The sequence below is a fragment of the Ovis canadensis genome, chromosome X, assembly GCF_042477335.2.
Source record: "Ovis canadensis isolate MfBH-ARS-UI-01 breed Bighorn chromosome X, ARS-UI_OviCan_v2, whole genome shotgun sequence".
Lineage (NCBI taxonomy): Eukaryota > Metazoa > Chordata > Mammalia > Artiodactyla > Bovidae > Ovis > Ovis canadensis.
Window position 1 is genome coordinate 36,874,576 of NC_091727.1, and position 19,025 is coordinate 36,893,600.

Below are 19,025 nucleotides of genomic sequence, written 5' to 3' on the forward strand. Positions count from 1 at the left end.
GAAAATATTATCAGGAGAAAAATGGATAAATATGAGTAAAGTTCTCCTTAGGTTAGGACTGTGTAGAGAAAGTAATGATTATATCTTTGAAATATATTTCACATGAAAATCTTGTTTTAAACAAACATAACTTATTTTGACATTTGGCTTTTTAAGCCTAAAATTGACTAAAATGCAATTTCTTTAGATTATTTTCATTGAATTTTATCATAAAGCTAAGAGTGATCTTTTCTCTAGTTTTTCACTCTAATACTCTAATTATCAAATTTTTTTCAATTAAGATAAACATTTTTTTTCATTTCCAAAATACTGCCTTATTACATATTTTTCAAAGATGGACTTTTGGAATAGTTTTATATTGCTACCTGTATATTTTATGCTGTAGTAACTAAAATAGTGTTCAAAGGAGTTTTACAGACCTCAGACTTGGGGCCCAGAGTATCCTGCCACTAGTTCTACCCTTTCCCCAGTGAATACATTTCCCATCACCATAGAGAGCTCTCTTTACACCCAGAGGCTGGCCCATCATGCAGGGCTCTATCCTTCACTTTGTGGAAATTAAACTCTGTATTCCATTTTTTAGTTTGTTCTTATGTTGAATGATGATCCTGTATATGTTGACTAACATTGTCTTCAGTGAAGACATGTGAGATGTCACAATACTGATGAGAAACTTTGGGGTCCTGATATATGTCTCAGTTTTCCTCACTAGCAGCTTTCTACTCTGCCAAAACTGGCAACTTCTTCCACTTTTTTCCCCTAATAATCCCCTTCCCTGGTACCTTTATTGGTTAGCCTTAGTGCTTATTGACAAAACAAGAAAGAATAAACCTTTCTGTTCTTCCAAAGAAAGGAAAGACTGTATTTGGGAATGTGTACTAGCAGATGATCAACAGGGTCTCAGTAGTTTCTTATAACTGCTGCCAGATTTCAGTCGGGTGCTTTAGTTCCAGATAACCATTGGTATCCTGAGTTCTGGCACTGTTTGCATTTCCAGGCCAGGCCCAGACCGTTTTCAATTGCTAACCTGAATGTGCACTATTAAATCACAGTAGATCTCCAGTGAAAGTGCAGAGAGGTCCCTGTTGACTGACAATGACAGAGATGCTTGTGTGTCAGTGGTGTTTTATATGTCTTTGAGTCTTTGCCTCAGACCAATCCCAGTACTTTATTGCTATGAATAATTCTTCCCCACTACCTCTGCCTTTTGCTAGGAGATCATAGGCACAACATATACTCATAGAAATAGTCCTTCCTCCTCTGTTCCTGACTTGACATTTTGGGCTCAATGCCCATTTTGGCTATGTTGATTGTCCCTGCTGTTATTCCTCTATAATTCTGGATTTTATCTCAGATATCTGCCAACAACCATCACTAATTTGTCTCGTTTATCAGTGTAATTATGTTTTCTGCCATACTGTGATTTGTTCTAGGATAAGTACTTCTCCAGCCACCTCCCTCTGACCCACCTGATCTGCATGAATTGTTGCTCTTGTGTTATTTCTTGTTCCGAAATCAAGTCCCTCTTCCTGATATTCACACCCTCCTCTATGTGACTGTTGCCCACCTTTGTCTTTTCTTCTACCACTTGTCCCTTCTGATCTTATGTGTGATTCAAATTGTACTTTTTCTTTCCCAATTGAATACTATACTCCCTATATCCTTGCCCGAGATTTCTTTACTTTTCTGATAGGATATACCTTTTCCTCACTCCAGACACCAACCTATTTAAAACCCTTCAAGTATTCTTCAAGGCCATCTCATGTGTCACCTCTTCCTTTGGGCCTTTGTTTAAAACACCTCGAGCCATCTTTTACTTCAGTAGTTTGTCTACTTCTATTATCTTTTACTGCATTATACACTTTAAGTCATGGATGATTTTGTAATCACATTTGTCCATATTTCTAGTGCATAGTATTCTTCTGACCTCTGGCTAGCTTTTATGGGGTCTTTGAGGCTGTGAGGTCATTCATATATTTATGATACATCTGATTCATCCTCTAACACATAGGTCAAGCTATTCTGAATCACAGCAATATTTTGTTTGCTCATAGCAACATTTCAGTGTCAGTGTCAATCAATAGCATTTTAAGATGTTTTAAGTAATAAGCAGTTGATGTACTGGGCTTTAGCTCTTTTAATAAATATTTTATTTGTATATCTTGTAATTTATAATTCTCTTCTTTGGAACTAGGCTACTGACATCTGTGATCCCAATCCAATCCAGATGCTCATGTTTTGTGTCTACATGTATGAAAGACTTCCTACATGTCTCCCCAAGAAAGTGGTGCCCTTTCATTGTACTCTACATGACACAGTGTTTAGAGAGGTAAGAATATCTTTGAGATCAAAATATATGTGGAATTACACACTTATGTGGGTTTTAGATATTTCTCTCCCAACCCAAAAAGAACAAATATATCAGTATGATAAAATAAGCCTTAACAAATGCTTTTCCTTCTAAACCAAAGGTATAGCAGAGTGAAAGGGAGGATTTTTCCTTCATAGTAATCACTACTTACAATGAAATAATGGTTCTTTTATTCATCTGAAGAATGGAATGAGGAGATAGAAAATGAAAGTTAAGCACTTTGAAGGGCAAATATTTTAGGAAAGTTGAGAACCATTTCATGTACAAGAGAACTTAATGCTATAAGTAGAAACGTGATTAGAGTATGCTTGGCATTCCTTTAGGGAACCTTACACATCCAGATGGATTTTGTTCAAGCTAGGATGGGTTTCCTAGGTGGCATAGTAGTAATGAATCCACCTACCAATGCAGGAGACATAAGAGACACAGGTCTGTCTGGATCTTGAAGATCCCCTGCAGGAGGTAATGGCAACCCAGTCCAGTATTCTTGCTTGGAAAATCCCATGGACAGATGAGCCTGGCAGACCACAGTCCATGGGGTCACAAAGAGTCGAATACAGCTGAGCAACTGAGAACAGCATGCACGTATCCAGATGGATTGTGTTCAAAATAAGGATATGGAAAGGGAAGTAATAATGAAAGCACTCCTGATCAGGGTCTCCATTAATGCCCACTAAAAGATTATATATATGCTGGAGCTACTAATTGCATAACAGGGTTTTTTTTTTTTAATATGTAGGAAAACTTGAAAATGAAATTTTAAGTCCTGTGACCATAATGAATCTATATAAATATGTCCATGTTTTGCAAGTGTTTTCTTTGATTGAGAAATATATTGCCAGGGATCATCAACCTAACTTTGGTTTTCAAACAATATGTTTCATATGAATACTTGTGAAATATTTTCTAGCATATAGTTTTATTTCTTATATTTGTCCAAGACTTTTCCTTCTACTAGTTTTATGGTTGAACATTTTATGAAATCTTTTTTCTTTCTCTGCACAGTATAGGCTGTTAGAATCTTACTGTGTACAAAAGTTAATTTATCTCTTTGGTCAGATCATTTTTATTCCTTTTCCTCAGGCTGTTTTATGTATTCCTCTTCATATTAAGTTTTTGTTGTTGTTGTTTAGTCACTCAGTCATGTCTGATTCTTGCAACCCCATGGACTGTAGCCCTCCAGGCTCCTCTCTCCATAGGATTTTACAAGCAAGAATACTTGAATAGATTTCCATTTCGTCCCCTAGGAGATCTTCCTAATATGGGGGTGGGGTGTGGGGTGTGTTAATTTTATACTTTCAGTGCAAAACATGTCCGTATGTGGTCTTCAAAAGTTATATACTGGTGATTTGTAGATGTATCCTTTTTGAGAAAATAACAATGTACCCTGACTGTATGAGTGATGGTTAATAAGGATTCAGTTAAAAAGCAGAAAAAACTCAGATACTTGTCTCAGTGTAAAGGGCTCAATTTAGGGAAAGGAAAGCCATTCCTCCTGATTTTCTGTTAGCAAACATTGATATGTGATCTTCTTTAAAAAAGGATTATTCCTGTTTTTGTTGTAAAAAGAAATAGAAAACTCTTCAGAGAACTTTTTCAACACTATTCACTACAGTAATTCATTAAGTGCAATGATATTTAAGGGCCTTGGGTACTAACTGGCCTAGAGCTGTAATTACAGTGGGGTGGACTTTTGATTTCAGATTCAAATTTCTAAAAAGTTAGAAATGCTTTGCTTAAGCCTGCAGAAGTTAGGAGGGGTCTGAATTAGATTTAAACAGTGATTTAATTCATTTGAATATTATTACTGGTTTTCTAATTCTGTACACATGTTTGAATTTCTTTATGTCATTTGATTATGTTGAAAAAGCTAATTTTTAAACATAGATTTTATTTGTGATGTTAAAAATCAGATTAAATCATTAGAATGGAAACAATTTCTTTTCATATTTAACTCCTTATTGGGAATAATATTCTCACTTTAAGCTTATAGGTGAGATTGCACATAGAGCTTTTATTTTTCAGAAATGTAAGGAATATCTTTTGAAGGAAACAATAAAAATTGAATAAAAATGCAAAATAGAACATCAGTTACCACAAGCTTTGATTCTAAATTTCATTCAAGAAAATCACTGATTTGGAAATTGCTGAGAATCTATGGTGTAGTTTGCCCAGATGCATCAACACTATAAATGTCAGTGCCTAAGTAGTGAAATGTCATTGTTGTCAACTTTTTTGACCTCTCAGTATAAAGAAAAATCTCAAGAAATGGCTACTATAATTGAAAAAGTATATTTTGTAGCTATGTGTCACAAATAGAATACTGGGACCATGAAACAATACAATGATCAGTGAAAAAATGTCAAGTTCAGTGATTTTCTGAGATACTTTTAAAAGTAATTGAACTATTTCTTTGTTCTTTCTGAAACAAAATTTACACAGGAACACAATAGTTAAATAATGGCTATCATTGCAAAAGGAGAATTGAGGGTCCAAAGCTTGGTTTCTTTCTTTGACCAGCTTTTTCTTCTCCCTACCACTCACATGACCCCTACATGAAATTCTGGAGTTGGGTGGAATAATCTGACCACAGATGAGCCCAGTGTTTTTGCATCATTTATTTACTTACTTATTTTTCTATAAATGTATTTATATATACATGTTTATATGTGTATACATGTGTGCATGTCATATATGTGATATATACATGTGATTATTATATTATATATATGTTGTATCAGTTCAGTTCAGTCGCTCAGCCATGTCCAACTCTTTGCAACCCATGGACTGCAGCACACCAGGCCTCCCTGTCCATCACAAACATGTCCATTGAGTCGGTGATGCCATCCAACCATCTCATCCTCTGTCATCCCCTTCTCCTCCTGCCTTCAATCTTTCCCAGCATCAGGGTCTTTTCAAATGAGTCAGCTCTCCACATCAGGTGGCCAAAATATTGGAGTTTCAGCTTCAGCATCAGTCCTTCTAATGAATATTCAGGACTGATTCCCTTTAGGATGGACTGGTTAGATCTTGTGCAGTACAAGAGACTCTCAAGAGTCTTCTCCAACACCACAGTTCAAAAGCATCTTTATAGTCCAACTCTCACATCCATACATGACTACTGGAAAAACTAAAGCTTTGACTAGATGGACCTTTGTTGACAAAGTACTGTCTCTGCTTTTTAATAGGCTGTCTAGGTTGGTCATAACTTTTCTTCCAAGGAGCTAGCATCTTTTAATTTCATGGTTGCAGTCACCATCTGCAGTGATTTTGGAGCCCCAAAATAATAAAGTCTGGCACTGTTTCCATTGTTTCCCCATCTATTTGCCGTGAAGTGATGGGACCAGAGGCCATGATCTTAGTTTTCTGAATGTTGAGTCTTAAGCCAACTTTTCACTCTCCACTTTCACTTTCATCAAGAGTATTTTTAGTTCCTCTTCACTTTCTGCCATAAGGGTGGTATCATCTGCATATCTGAGGTTATTGGTATTTCTCCCAGCAATCTTGATTCCAGCCTGTGCTTCTTCCAGCCCAGCATTTCTCATGACGTACTCTGCATTTAAGTTCAATAAGCAGGGTGACATAATGAGAATGAGTAGCTACCTTAAGATCTCAGGGCTGATTATCTAAGTTCCAGGACTATAAACCAATAATAGTTCATAGTGAATCTACTATTATTTTCAACATTTCCTTCCAGAAAATTAGCTCCCTGTGACTTAAAATCACTAGATCTGTTAATTAATACTTTAAATGCACACATACATATGTACAAAAATAGGACACTAGAGTAGTCTTGCCTCCATTGTTACTGAGATCCATAAGCAGGTTATCAACATGAAAGCCCCAAATTTAGGGGTAAACTGAGGGTAGAAACTCAACATGTTTGTCCTGCTGGTTACGAAAGTTCATATTGAAATATAAAAGTAGTTAATTTTATCTTTCAACAGATGTCTGCCATATTCTATCTCTGACTATGTTCGTGAACTATGACTATAGCTCCTTACTATAGTTCCTAAGTGCCATTGCCCTTTCCTTACTCTAATTTGGCCAACCATCCACCTCTCTCATTGCCCTTTCCTTACTCTAATTTGGCCAACCATCCACCTCTCTCAGATATTTTCTTTCCTCTGGGTCTATACTTTCCATAACTTTGTGTCTTTCTAATGTGTATATTTAAAAATCCCCATTGTATTTTGCATACTTATATACTCACATTTCTTAAGAAATGCTCTCTAAAAATGAAGTAGCTCATTCTCAAATATTCTCCTTATCTTGACATCAGGAAGGAAGGGGAAGCCAACCCCTAACTCTACTACCACTTCTAGATGAGGCCACCATTGTTTTCAGCCTGGACTTCTGATTCCACTCCTTATAACACTTTCCACACTGAGCAGCCAGAGTAACCTTTTTGTAAATTGGAATCTGTTTAAAATTCTGTAAAGGTTTCCCTTTGCAGTGAGATTAAAATCCAAGTTGCTAACTTTAGATTTCAAATCTTTGATGATCAGGTGTTTTTACATCTGTCATTTCCTTGTCTGATAGCGTCTTCTCTTTGCCTACTTCTGAAGAAAAGAAGACACAGACACAGACACAGACACAGACACACACGCACACACACACACACACACACACAGAGAGTCTTTAAATATAAACTGCTTTCTTCCAGCTACTATACTTGGGTAAGTATTTTCATGATAAAAATATATGATTCTCTTTGATAAAAATAAGAAATGTTAAGTTGTTTATCTTTAAAATTCATGATCTCATTTATACTCTCTTCTTCAACATAGATTCAGCTGAAAAATCCAAGCTTGAAAAGCTTAGTTTATAGTGCTACAATTGTCGGAAGAGATGCCAGTGACTTCTCCCTCTCCCAAGCAGGGAACACTGTGACAATTTCTGCAAAGTAAGTGTGTGTTTTTTTTCTTTTAATTTTGCTTCATTGAATACATCAACCCTAGAGATTTAATGTACACTATAATTACAAAAGAATGACCTGGATTTGTTTTTAATAGCTATGTATATGTAATGAAAAGATAACCATTGCTGATATAAATTATTTATATGTTAGTGAGATTTCTCAACAATTTTATGAAAACAATTCTAACAATATAAAGGAGCTGCTTTTATGTTTGTGTTTATTTTAGTTTATTTTGCATGCATATGGTCCATAGAAAATAACTCTTTTAAGTTCTTTATGTACTACAATTCTGTTTCCTGTAGAAAACTGGAACCAGTGTGTGCTATATATATATATTTAGTTGTTTCTAATTATAGAAGCACTATATGCTCATTGTAAAAAAATTAGAAGCTATGAAAATATGAAGAAAAATAAAAGTAAACGCTAGTAATTTTACCTCAAAGATACCCCCAGTGTTGTCATTTTTCTCTATCCCTTTATAATCATTGTATATCAATGTTTGTTGTATACATACATACATACACTCTCCCACATTGTGGTGATAGTCTGAAAAGTCTAATTTTCACTTGATTCTATTCACATGATACTTGTTTAATGTTTCTACTACTAGTCCATTCCCCAAAATAAGAAACAAATGAAACCCTCAGAGAATAGTCTTAAGAAATTAAATGAGCATAATATGTGACTCCTCTTGGATCAACAAATCCTAATTCATATGCCAATAAGTGTTAATGATGGCAGATACTCGTATTATATTAATATAATACTAGGATGATGTGAGAATAGCTGTGTCGGTATCACAAGGGTTGACAAATATAATAACCACTAATGGACTTTAGCCAGTCTTGAATTTTAGTCATTGCCTTTGTATTCAATTATTTTTTTCCTTGTGCAAAACAATAGATCATAACTACTAATTATCCTTTTGGTTATCTTTCTGATTTTTGAACTATATATTAACCTGAATTACTTTTCATATTATAGTCTTTATTCTAGTGTGTTAAACACAGAAATAATTGGAAGGGGCAGCCAGTTTTAATTGTATTAAAATGAAAAGAAATCCAGTTGCTATACTGCCCTTGGCTGATGTCATTAGCCACTGTTAGTTTTCTTCAGTTGCTGCTCCATGCTAAGGAGTATATAATTTATAAAATATGACTATTCATCATTGGGACTACATCCAAATTGAATTAAATATGAGAAAAACATTTCTTCACTTATCTGTATCTATATTATAAATCAAATCCCAGAATAAAGCTCCTTGTAAAAACATCCCAGTCATCTTCCAAATTATACTTCTTATATATCTGTTATAAAACACAGTGTTAGCAATAGTAGTTCTTTTGGACATTGTCAGAGTACCATTGTCTTCCCTCAGTACTTTGATCGTTGAGATCTAGTCTCTGCCCTTCAAATAGGATGCTAATAAATGAGCGGTGGTGGTGGTTTAGTCGCTTAGTTATATTCGACTCTTGCAACCCCATTGACTGTAGCCCGCCAGGCTCCTCTGTCCATGGGATTCTCCAGGCAAGAATAATGGAGTGGGTTGTGATTCCCTTCTTCAAATAAGTGAATAATAAGTAATAATAAGTGAAAAGAATTAAGGTCCCCACCCTACCCCACCCTTTGTTCTTTCATAAACCTAATAGCCTGTTCCAGTGTTTCAAAGCTCTCATTACATGAAAATTCTTTCTAAGAACCACACTAGACCTATGATGTTTTAGGTTAAGACCATTTTTTTTGTCTGTGCTCTATAGCTTACAGTATCCTCATTCCCTGACGAGGGATCAAACTTAGGTCACAACAGTGAAATCACCACTGAACTGCTATGGAATTCCCAAGACCATATGTCTTGTTAGTTTAATTAGCATTTATAGTTTTCATATAAATATGACTATAAATATGAAATCTGTATGCTTCCATTGCTGAAAATTTGTTGCAGAAAATTATTTTTAAAATTACCTAGAATTCCATCTGATAAATGCATTTATTAGTTGATTTTTTTCTTGTATTTTTATATGAATATTATAGCATATACATAATTAAATATTTATAAAATAAATGTATTATAAATGCAAATGTTAAAGTACTTAATATCTGTTAAATATTTGCTATGTACAAAACCTATAAAATATACACTTTTAGTACCTTTTCATATCTGACCATCCTGGCAACCGTATTAGTATCCTCCTTTTACAAAGGAAGACACTGGGCATAGAGACATTAAATTACTTACCCAATTTTCCCTGTTCTTAAATTGTGAAATAGGGATTAAAACCCAGCCAATCTAAACCCAGAGTTAAGACTCTTTTTAACTGACACCTGTACATACTGTCTGTGTGTTTGTGTGTATCATATTCATACAAAGCCCTTGGCATTCAAAGAAAATATAGCATTAACTGTTTGTAAGAAATCCTACAGATCCATAACATATAATTGCATCAATATTTTGACCATATTTGACATGTACATATATTCTTGTTGTCAATTTCTTTATCATTTTAAATCAGAATTTAACTTGCACCTGCTTTAACAATTCAACTATGCAGGGAAGTTTAACGTGCAAAGAAGTCCTTCTTGCCTGATATTCCCATCTCTAGAGATGCACTTCTTGAGTGCATACTTTTAACTCTTTCAGCTATGTCTAATTTTAATTCTTCCAATGATTATCTCCATAAATATAAATAATCTGTATATCCTGCCAATATTTTTATTTTATCAACCTCAGAAATAGTGTCTTGACATATAGCATAATATTGACATAATATTTGATGATGTTGCTTACTTATCCCACTAGATGTATCACCCTCCCACTAAAACATCACTATTTTTATCTTTTATTCATTACTATTCCAAGAGTAAAAATGTGTTTTGTAAATATTTTGTTTGTATACTATCAGTAGATACAAAGTGTCTTTTGACTCCGTTTTAGTTGAGAAAAGTTAATAAATTCTAAAAAAATATGTAAAACCTTTCCTTCAAGTGTATCACATTCTAGAGCATGTTGCCTTTTGTTCTTATTTGGGCTGATTGCTTTCCAGACCTACTGAAAAGCTGTCAGTATTGGACACTCTATATTTCTCTTTGGATAGAAACTAATATATTTCTCTTTCTTAGTGTACCCACTTCTTTACTAAAAAAAAAAAGAAAAACTTCCTTTATGAAACCATCTAATAAAAAGTATAGGAGAGGTAAATTTGCCAAATTTTTGATTTTTAAGCATGTTTTTTGACTACCCTTACACTTGATTAAATTTTGCATCATGTATTTTTCTAAGATGAAAGAGTTTTTCCTTATAGGTTGAGATCATTGTTCCACTTGCCTCATAGTATTCAGTTTTTGTGATACTGTAATTTCTACTATAATTCTGCTTTCCCACACCCCTGGACATTTTTAGGATCTTCCACTGTGTTCTGATATTGTTCCAGAATGAATCAAAAAGGATCTTTTGTTCACTGACGGGGAGCACAGTGAGTCCTTTAATTATGAGGGTTTCGGTTTTTTTTTTAATAAGTTTTGGAAAATTCTCTTAAATTGCTTTTCATCATTTTCTCTTCTCCATTTTCTCTGTTTTCATTTTCCAGCCTTTGGTTGTTGGATGCTGTTAACTGGATTCTCTATGTATCCTATCTCATTACTCATTTTTCAGCTCAGTGTTTTTTCTCTCTTGATCAACATGCCTTCATTTCTAACTGTTTCCTTTAGGAGATAGACAAATAGGTAGGTAGATAGATAATTCCATATATATATATATATATATAAAAATATATATAAGAATACTTTGTTTTTTATTGGGTATCTATTTCATAGCATCCCATTGTTAAATTGGAGTTACAATACCTTCATAAATGTCTTTGACTTTTCCATTCTGACTTTCATGTTCTCATCTATTACCTATATTATTTTTATTTTCTTTGAGGTCATTTGGTATGATTTTTCATCTTGGTCTCAGTGTTTCATGTTGAAGGATTTATTAAAATGACTTGTGATACTTGTTTATTCATTTATTTGTAATAATATGGCAATAGAAAAGTAAATTGTGATTCTGTATATGGACAGGTTTGTCAATTGGCCAACTTCATTTTAGGGTAAAAACAATTTTGCTTTTACGTCCAGTTGCCTGACATCATACACTGACCTTCGGAAGAGCAGGGTTGTCTGAAACTCATTTTGCCCTCCATTTACATAGGTATTTCTGGAAATGGCTTCTCCAGGAGTCTATAGGCAGCTTTGTTTCTTTTATTAGCCTCTATACAGATTATCATCGATGGTTTCCTTCAACTAGTAGCTTAAAAAACAAATCTTTATTATAATCTTAATGAGATTTATCTTAGAGAGAGAGACAGTGAATCTGAGTTTCAGATGCCAGTGTGGCCTAGAACCCTTTTATCATGTCATTTGACAATTAAATACTGGGCTTAAATAGTGAAACATACAGATTTTATATCAAGCTTCATTTTTCTTATTTGGAAAATGGAGATCAGAATAATTGCCTATAAACACATATATATGGAATTTAGGAAGATGGCAATGACGACCCTGTATGCAAGACAGGGAAAGAGACACAGATGTGTATAACGGACTTTTGGACTCAGAGGGAGAGGGAGAGGGTGGGATGATTTGGGAGAATGACATTCTAACATGTATACTATCATGTGAATTGAATCGCCAGTCTATGTCTGACGCAGGATGCAGCATGCTTGGGGCTGGTGCATGGGGATGACCCAGAGAGATGTTATGGGGAGGGAGGTGGGAGGGGGGTTCATGTTTGGGAATGCATGTAAGAATTAAAGATTTTAAAATGTAAAAAATAAAAAACTAAAAAAAAAAAAAAAAAAAGAATAATTGCCTATAGTGTTCAGTAATAAATGTAGTTATATAGGGACAGCACCTAGTACTGTAACTGGGACTTACAGGAAGCAGTCAGTAAGTATTTGCATCCCTCTTCTAAATTTGAAGTACTATGATTCATAGATGAAAATATATCAAAGCTACTCACAAAGGTTTATAATCTGGCAGAGTGTCACACAAGCAAATACATAATAAAGATGTAATTTGATAGTTGTTTTATTTATCCTGTGTGTATAAAGTGAGAGGAAAATGGGGAAAAATGAAGCACCTCCATGTTCTTAGGAAGGATTCCCAGAAAATGTAATGCTTAATTCTCAATGTATATGAAAACCAGATATTCACTTCTACAGGTGCATTTCAGTTTGTAGGTTTCAATGCCATTTTTAAGTGTTTTTAAAAATAACTTTTTAGCTAGACTAATTTCAAAGCTTTGGTTTTTACACAGAGGATTCAGAAAATATTTTATTTAAAATATCTGTAGGTTTATCTTATCATATATTATATAATTATATATGTTGCACCACATCCTGTCTTAGAATCTGTCTAAATCATGATTAATAATAGTTTTTTCTTCTGCCAGTTGTGAATTTAAATTCCCTGAGATATGATTTATATAGAAAAGATTAAATGGCTGTACCAGCTTATAAGCAAACATTTCTGCATCTAACTTGATGACTTTATTTAGCTATAATCATAGAGTGACTGTCATAAAAGTGAAAGTATACTTTTAGAAAACCATTCTGTTTCTTTTTTCCTCATTATATTCATTGAGCCATCTGGGCACTGACATTGATGTGTCATATATTTATTCCCCATCTCTTCCAAAAGCCAAGTTGAAGTAGTTGATGAGGTACATGTAATATCAAGGAGACTTTTTTTTTTTTTTTGATGAGGGGTAGGCCATTGGAAGAAAAAGAAAATAAATGGTAAGACAATTAAGATAAAGTCCATAATTATGATACACATGTCTGGAGACCTAAGACGTATACCTGAAGTGGACAACCAACTTGATTCTGAACTTTCTAACACACGTAGAAAGGCCCTGGTCATTTACATGCTTAAATCTGTCTACAAACTTTATAAAAGGAATATCTATACTCAAGAGAAGCTCAAAATCTTGATGGTTCTAAAACCAGCCATGGGCTTCACAAACAGGATACTATATTTTTAAATGTTTCATAAAAGTTAAGTATAGTTCCATAAATTTATTTACTAAGTGCATGTTCTTTAGATTCTTTCTATTTATTTATTTATTTTTTACTATGCTGAGTCTTTGTTGTGGTGCCTGAGCTTTCTCTACTTGCGGCCAGCAAGTTGTGGTGCACAGGCTTCTCATTGTGGTGGCCTCTTTTATTGAGGAGCACAGGCTCTAGGGCACATGGGCTTAGTAGTTGCAGCATGCACACAGAGTTGCTCCATGACATGTACAGTCTTAGTTCCCTGACCGGGGATTGAGCCTGCATTCCCTGCATTGCAAGGCGGATTCTTATCCACTGGACCACCATGGAAATCCATAGATTATGGTCATTCTTGAACTCCTTTTTTCATCATCTTCCACAGAGAGCCAATCCATTACCTAGCCTTACTGATTTTGCACAGTATATCTTAAATTTGGCATCCTTCCCTTTATCTACCTCTTTCAAGCTAATCTAATGTACCTTTAAAAAGTTGAAAGGTTGAATGGTTCTATGAAGACCTACCAGACCTGTTAGAACTAACACCCAAAAAAGATGTCCTTTTCATTAGAGGGGACTGGAATGCAAAAATAGGAAGTCAAGAAACACCTGTAATAACAGGTAAATTTAGCTTTGGAGTACAGAATGCAGCAGGGCAAAGGCTAATAGAGTTTTGCCAAGAGAATGAACGCACTGGTCATAGCAACACCGTCTTCCAACAGCACAAGAGAAGACTCTATACATAGACATCACCAGATGGCTAACACTGAAATCAGATTGATTATATTCTTTGAAGCCAAAGATGGAGAAGGTCTATACAGTTAGCAAAAACAAGATAGGGAGCTGACTGTGGCTCAGATCGTGAACTCCTTATTGCCAAATTCAGACTTAAATTGAAGAAAGTAGGGAAAACCACTAGACCATTAAGGAATGACCTAAATCAAATCCCTTATGATTATACAGTAGAAGTGAGAGATAGATTTAAGGGACTGGATCTGATAGAGTGCCTGATGAACTATGGACGGAGGTTCGTGACATTGTACAGGAGACAGGGATCAAGACCATCCCCAAGAGAAAGAAATGCAAAGAAGAAAAATGGCTGTCTGAGGAGGCCTACAAATAACATTGAAAGGAAGAGAAGCAAAAAGCAAAGGAGAAAAGGGAAGATATACCCATTTGAATGCAGAGTTCCAAAGAATAACAAGGAGAGATAAGAAAGCCTTCTTCAGAGATCAATGCAAAGAAATAGAGGAAAACAACAGAATGGGAAAGACTAGAGATCTCTTCAAGAAAATTAGAGATACCAAGGGAACATTTCATGCAAAGATGGGCTCGATAAAGGACAGAAAGGGTATGGACCCAACAGAAGCAGAAGATATTAAGAAGAGGTGGCAAGAATACACAGAAGAACTGTACAAAAAAGATCTTCACAACCCAGATGATCGCGATGGTGTGATCATTCACCTAGAGGCAGACATCCTGGAATGTGAAGTCAAGTGGGCCTTAGAAGGCATCAGTATGAACAAAGCTAGTGGAGGTGATGGAATTCCAGTTGAGCTATTTCAAATCCTGAAAGATGATGCTGTGAAAGTGCTGCACTCAATATGTTAGCAAATTTGGAAAACTCAGCAGTGCCCAGAGGACTGGAAAAGGTCAGTTTTCACTCCAATCCCTAAGAAAGGCAGTGCCAAAGAATGCTCAAACTATTGCACAATTGCACTCATCTCACACACTAGTAAAGTAATGCTCAAAATTCTGCAAGCCAGGCTTCAGCAATACGTGAACTTGAACTTCCAGCTGTTCAAGCTGGTTTTAGAAAAGGCAGAGGAACCAGAGATCAAATTGACAACATCCGCTGGATCATTGAAAAAGCGAAAGAGTTCCAGAAAAACATCTATTTCTGCTTTATTGACTATGTCAAAGCCTTTGACTGTGTGGATCACAATAAACTGAAAAATTCTGAAAGAGATGGGAATACCAGACCACCTGACCTGCCTCTTGAGAAACCTGTATGCAGGTCAAGAAGCAACAGTTAGAACGGGACATGGAACAACAGAGTGGTTCCAAATAGGAAAAGGATTATGTCAAGGCTGTATATTGTGACCCTGCTTATTTAACTTCTATGCAGGGTACATCATGAGAAACGCTGGGCTGGAAGAAGCTCAAGCTGGAATCAAGATTACTGGGAGAAATATCAATAACTTCAGATATGCAGATGACACCACCCTTATGGCAGAAAGCGAAGAAGAACTAAAGAGCTTCTTGATGAAAGTGAAAGAGGAGGGTGAAAAAGTTGGCTTAAAGCTCAACTTTCAGAAACCTAAAATCATGGCATCTGGTCCCATCACTTCATGGCAGATAGATGGGGAAACAGTAGAAACAGTGTCAGACTTTATTTTGGGGGGCTCCAAAATCACTGCAGATGGTGATTGCAGCCATGAAATTAAAAGATGCTTACTCCTTGGAATGAAAGTTATGACCAACCTAGACAGCATATTAAAAAGCAGAGACATTACTTGGCCAACAAAGGTTTGTCTAGTCAAGGCTATGGTTTTTCCAGTGGTCATTTATGGATGTGAGAGTTGGACTATAAAGAAAGCTGAGCATGGAAGAATTGATGCTTTTAAACTGTGGTGTTGAAGAAGACTCTTGAGAGTCCCTTGGACTGCGAGGAGATCCCACAAATCCATCCTTAAGGAGATCAGTTCTGGGTATTCATTGGAAGGACTGATATTCAAGCTGAAACTCCAATACTTTGGGCACCTGATGCGAAGAGCTGGCTCATTTGAAAAGACCCTGATGCTGGGAAATATTGAGGGCAGGAGGAGAAGGGGATGACAGAGGATGAGATGGTTGGATGGCATCACCAATTCAATGGACATGAGTTTGGGTAAACTCTAGGAGTTGGTGATGGACAGGGAGGCCTGGTGTGCTGCGGTTCATGGGGTCACAAAGAATCAGACACAACTGAGCAATTGAATTGAAATGATCACCTTTAAACTAGCCTGCTACAATTGATTCCTAAAAGGATTCTCTGCAGTCCATCCTTTATATTAGACTAGCAATAATGTTTTTAATGTAAATTTGGTCATGTTACTCTTTGGCTTAAAATATTCTAATAGCTTCCCTCACGATTATGATATTGACCGAATATCTCAACATAGGCCATGTGGCCTTTCATGGCTGGCTCTTACCCACATCTTGTATCACTAACACCTTTGCTCTCTAAGCTTCAACACCGCTGGCCTTTGATAGATTATTTAAAATCATCAGAATTCCTCATACTAGAGTGCTTGGATGCCTTCTTTCATCCCATGCAAATCCTAACTCATTGTCATTCTCCATATCTTACCTAACGTATCACTTCCTCTGACCCTTCAGACTGTATCACACTCTATTACATGCCCTTATATCACTTCATAGCACATACATAGTTTGTTTTCACATTTATTTTATGATGATGTAATTAATGTCTGCCATGTCGTATAAAATGAAAGATCCAGGAGTTCAGGAATAGTGTGTGTGTGTGTGTTTTCTTTTTTTTTTTTTTATTATCCCACAAACCTAAAACAAAGTCTGGAACATTATAAATTTTAATTGAACATATGGCTTTACCTAGTAATGAATTTTTGAATATCTACAAAAATCCTAAACCACAGGTATCCTAACACAGAGTTTGAAAAACACCCAGAAGATGTCAAGATCAAATATTCTCTTTTCAGTTAAATTTAAGTACATGAGCTTTTTAGTAGTCATGAAAATGTCATGAATATGTCATGAAAATGTCCTTTTGCAGTAGTTGAGATTAGTGATATTATATCTGAATAAAATTCTCCCATTCCTGCTAGTTCTGAGTTGTAATTTTCCCTAAAAATCAATTTTGAGAATATTTTAATTGATTTTGAAAGTCCTCCATTCACTTTACTCTATGCTGCATCCTAAGCTTGCATATTCAAAAGAGATTCTTCAAAGATTCTGGGGAAGTTAAGCCATAGTGTAATGCTGAGAGAAGCTATTGCCATTTCTGTTCCCAACTGTGTGTATCCTAAGGGAGAATGACAGATCATAGTTTGTGCAAAGAATAACTGTGATATGATGTATAGTGCTGCTGTTGCTGCTGCTGCTGCTAAGTCACTTTAGTCATGTCTGACTGTGCAACCCCATAGACGGCAGCCCACCAGGCTCCCCCATCCCTGGGATTCTCCAGGCAAGAACATGGTGTGGCTTGCCATTTGCTTCTCCAATGCATGAAAGTGAAAAGTGAAAGTGAAGTCACTCAGTCATGTCCGACTTAGCGACCCCATGGACTGCAGCCCATGAGGCTCCTCCATCCATGGGGTTTTCCAGGCAAGAGTACTGGAGTTGGGTGCCATTGCCTTCTCCATGTATAGTGCTAACTATGCTAAAAGTCAGAGAAAAAGCAAAGATAAAAGTCTCCAAGGTTTACCACCTACAGCTATGGAAAAGTAAGGCAGAAAGATTCAGCCGGTAAAGAAACATTGAGCCCATTTTTCATTCGGAGAGCTCATTACTTACATAAACAGTGAAAGCAAAAGTTACCAGAGGGGCAGATCTCCATGCCCCTTATGCAGAGTGGTGCCAAAACAAAAGGGGCCAGAAGACTGCACCATGCGTGGGAGGACACCTGCTGCTGACAGTCAGTTTCATGCTGCAGTTAAGCAGTTTTCTAGCCTGTAACTCTATGCTGGAGGGGGCTACGCAGAGTCAATGGCAAACTGTCTGCTGACAGACTCTCAGGGAAGATAGAGAGGCAAATGAGAAATGTTCTTGTCGCAGTTTTTCCTGAAACTCCATGCTCTCATGTTATGGGAGGATCACAGAACTTTCTGGCAACACTTACAGCCACTGCAGTTAAACTTTGCATATTTGTGGCCTGTGTGATTATGCAAGATTGCCAGGGTGCCATGGCTTAGTCATTCCCCTAAAAACTGGGAAATAAAGTTTCCAAGTCCGTACATAGATTCTTTAACTGTTTTACAATGGTTTAAACTAGAAAGTTGAAGATTAAAGGAGATACATGTTTTCTTTATTCTTTCCTTTAATTTTGTCTTTCAAATAAAAGTCATGCTACTTATATGCAGTTATTTTGATTTGAGGTTTGAATTTTATTTTCAACCACAGTTTGAAGTATTTTTTTTGAACTTGTCTTTCTCATTTTTCCTCCATGTAATCAAAAGTCATTGATGTAACTAAGAATGTGCCTAACCAGTAACCCAGAATGTCCTATAAAATTCACATAAAAATGCATACATGATTTCCTGTGGCTAACTCCTAGAAAATCAAATACTTGGTAGATTATATATGCGTTTGGAAGTTAACTTTAGGTTTTACAGACTGGATCAATATGTTTTGACTAACAGCAATAACTAGATTATAGACTTTCTAAAATCTGCAACAATCTTTAATTTTACTGTACAAGTGAGTATGTTACAGGGTGTGTGTACTAGGTATATGATCGTCACTGGATAGATGCTTATTGTCTTTTTTCATTACAGTATTTTTTTTTTTTTACCTTTTGTTAAATAGAAACCAAATTACTATCACTCTGAAATTTACCAGTCGCTTCCTCCATCCTGCTGAAGCTTCACTGCTATTAATTTCAAGACCTAAGAATGGAATAGGAGGTACTATGATGACTTTTGCTCTCAAGGGTGAAGTCCTCAATTTTAAAACCATCGTAAGTAAA

The 19,025-nt window shown here is 35.8% G+C and overlaps 1 protein-coding gene across 1 annotated transcript in view; it reads left to right on the forward strand.

The window, feature by feature from the left end:
* Window positions 1-19,025, forward strand: part of CFAP47 (cilia and flagella associated protein 47) — a 507,952-nt gene that overhangs the window by 227,419 nt on the left and 261,508 nt on the right. The window contains exons 36-38 of the mRNA XM_070291173.1: window positions 2,195-2,329; window positions 7,162-7,277; window positions 18,866-19,016. Of these exons, the coding sequence (XP_070147274.1) occupies window positions 2,195-2,329; window positions 7,162-7,277; window positions 18,866-19,016 (402 nt within the window). The remainder of the gene's footprint in view (window positions 1-2,194; window positions 2,330-7,161; window positions 7,278-18,865; window positions 19,017-19,025) is intronic.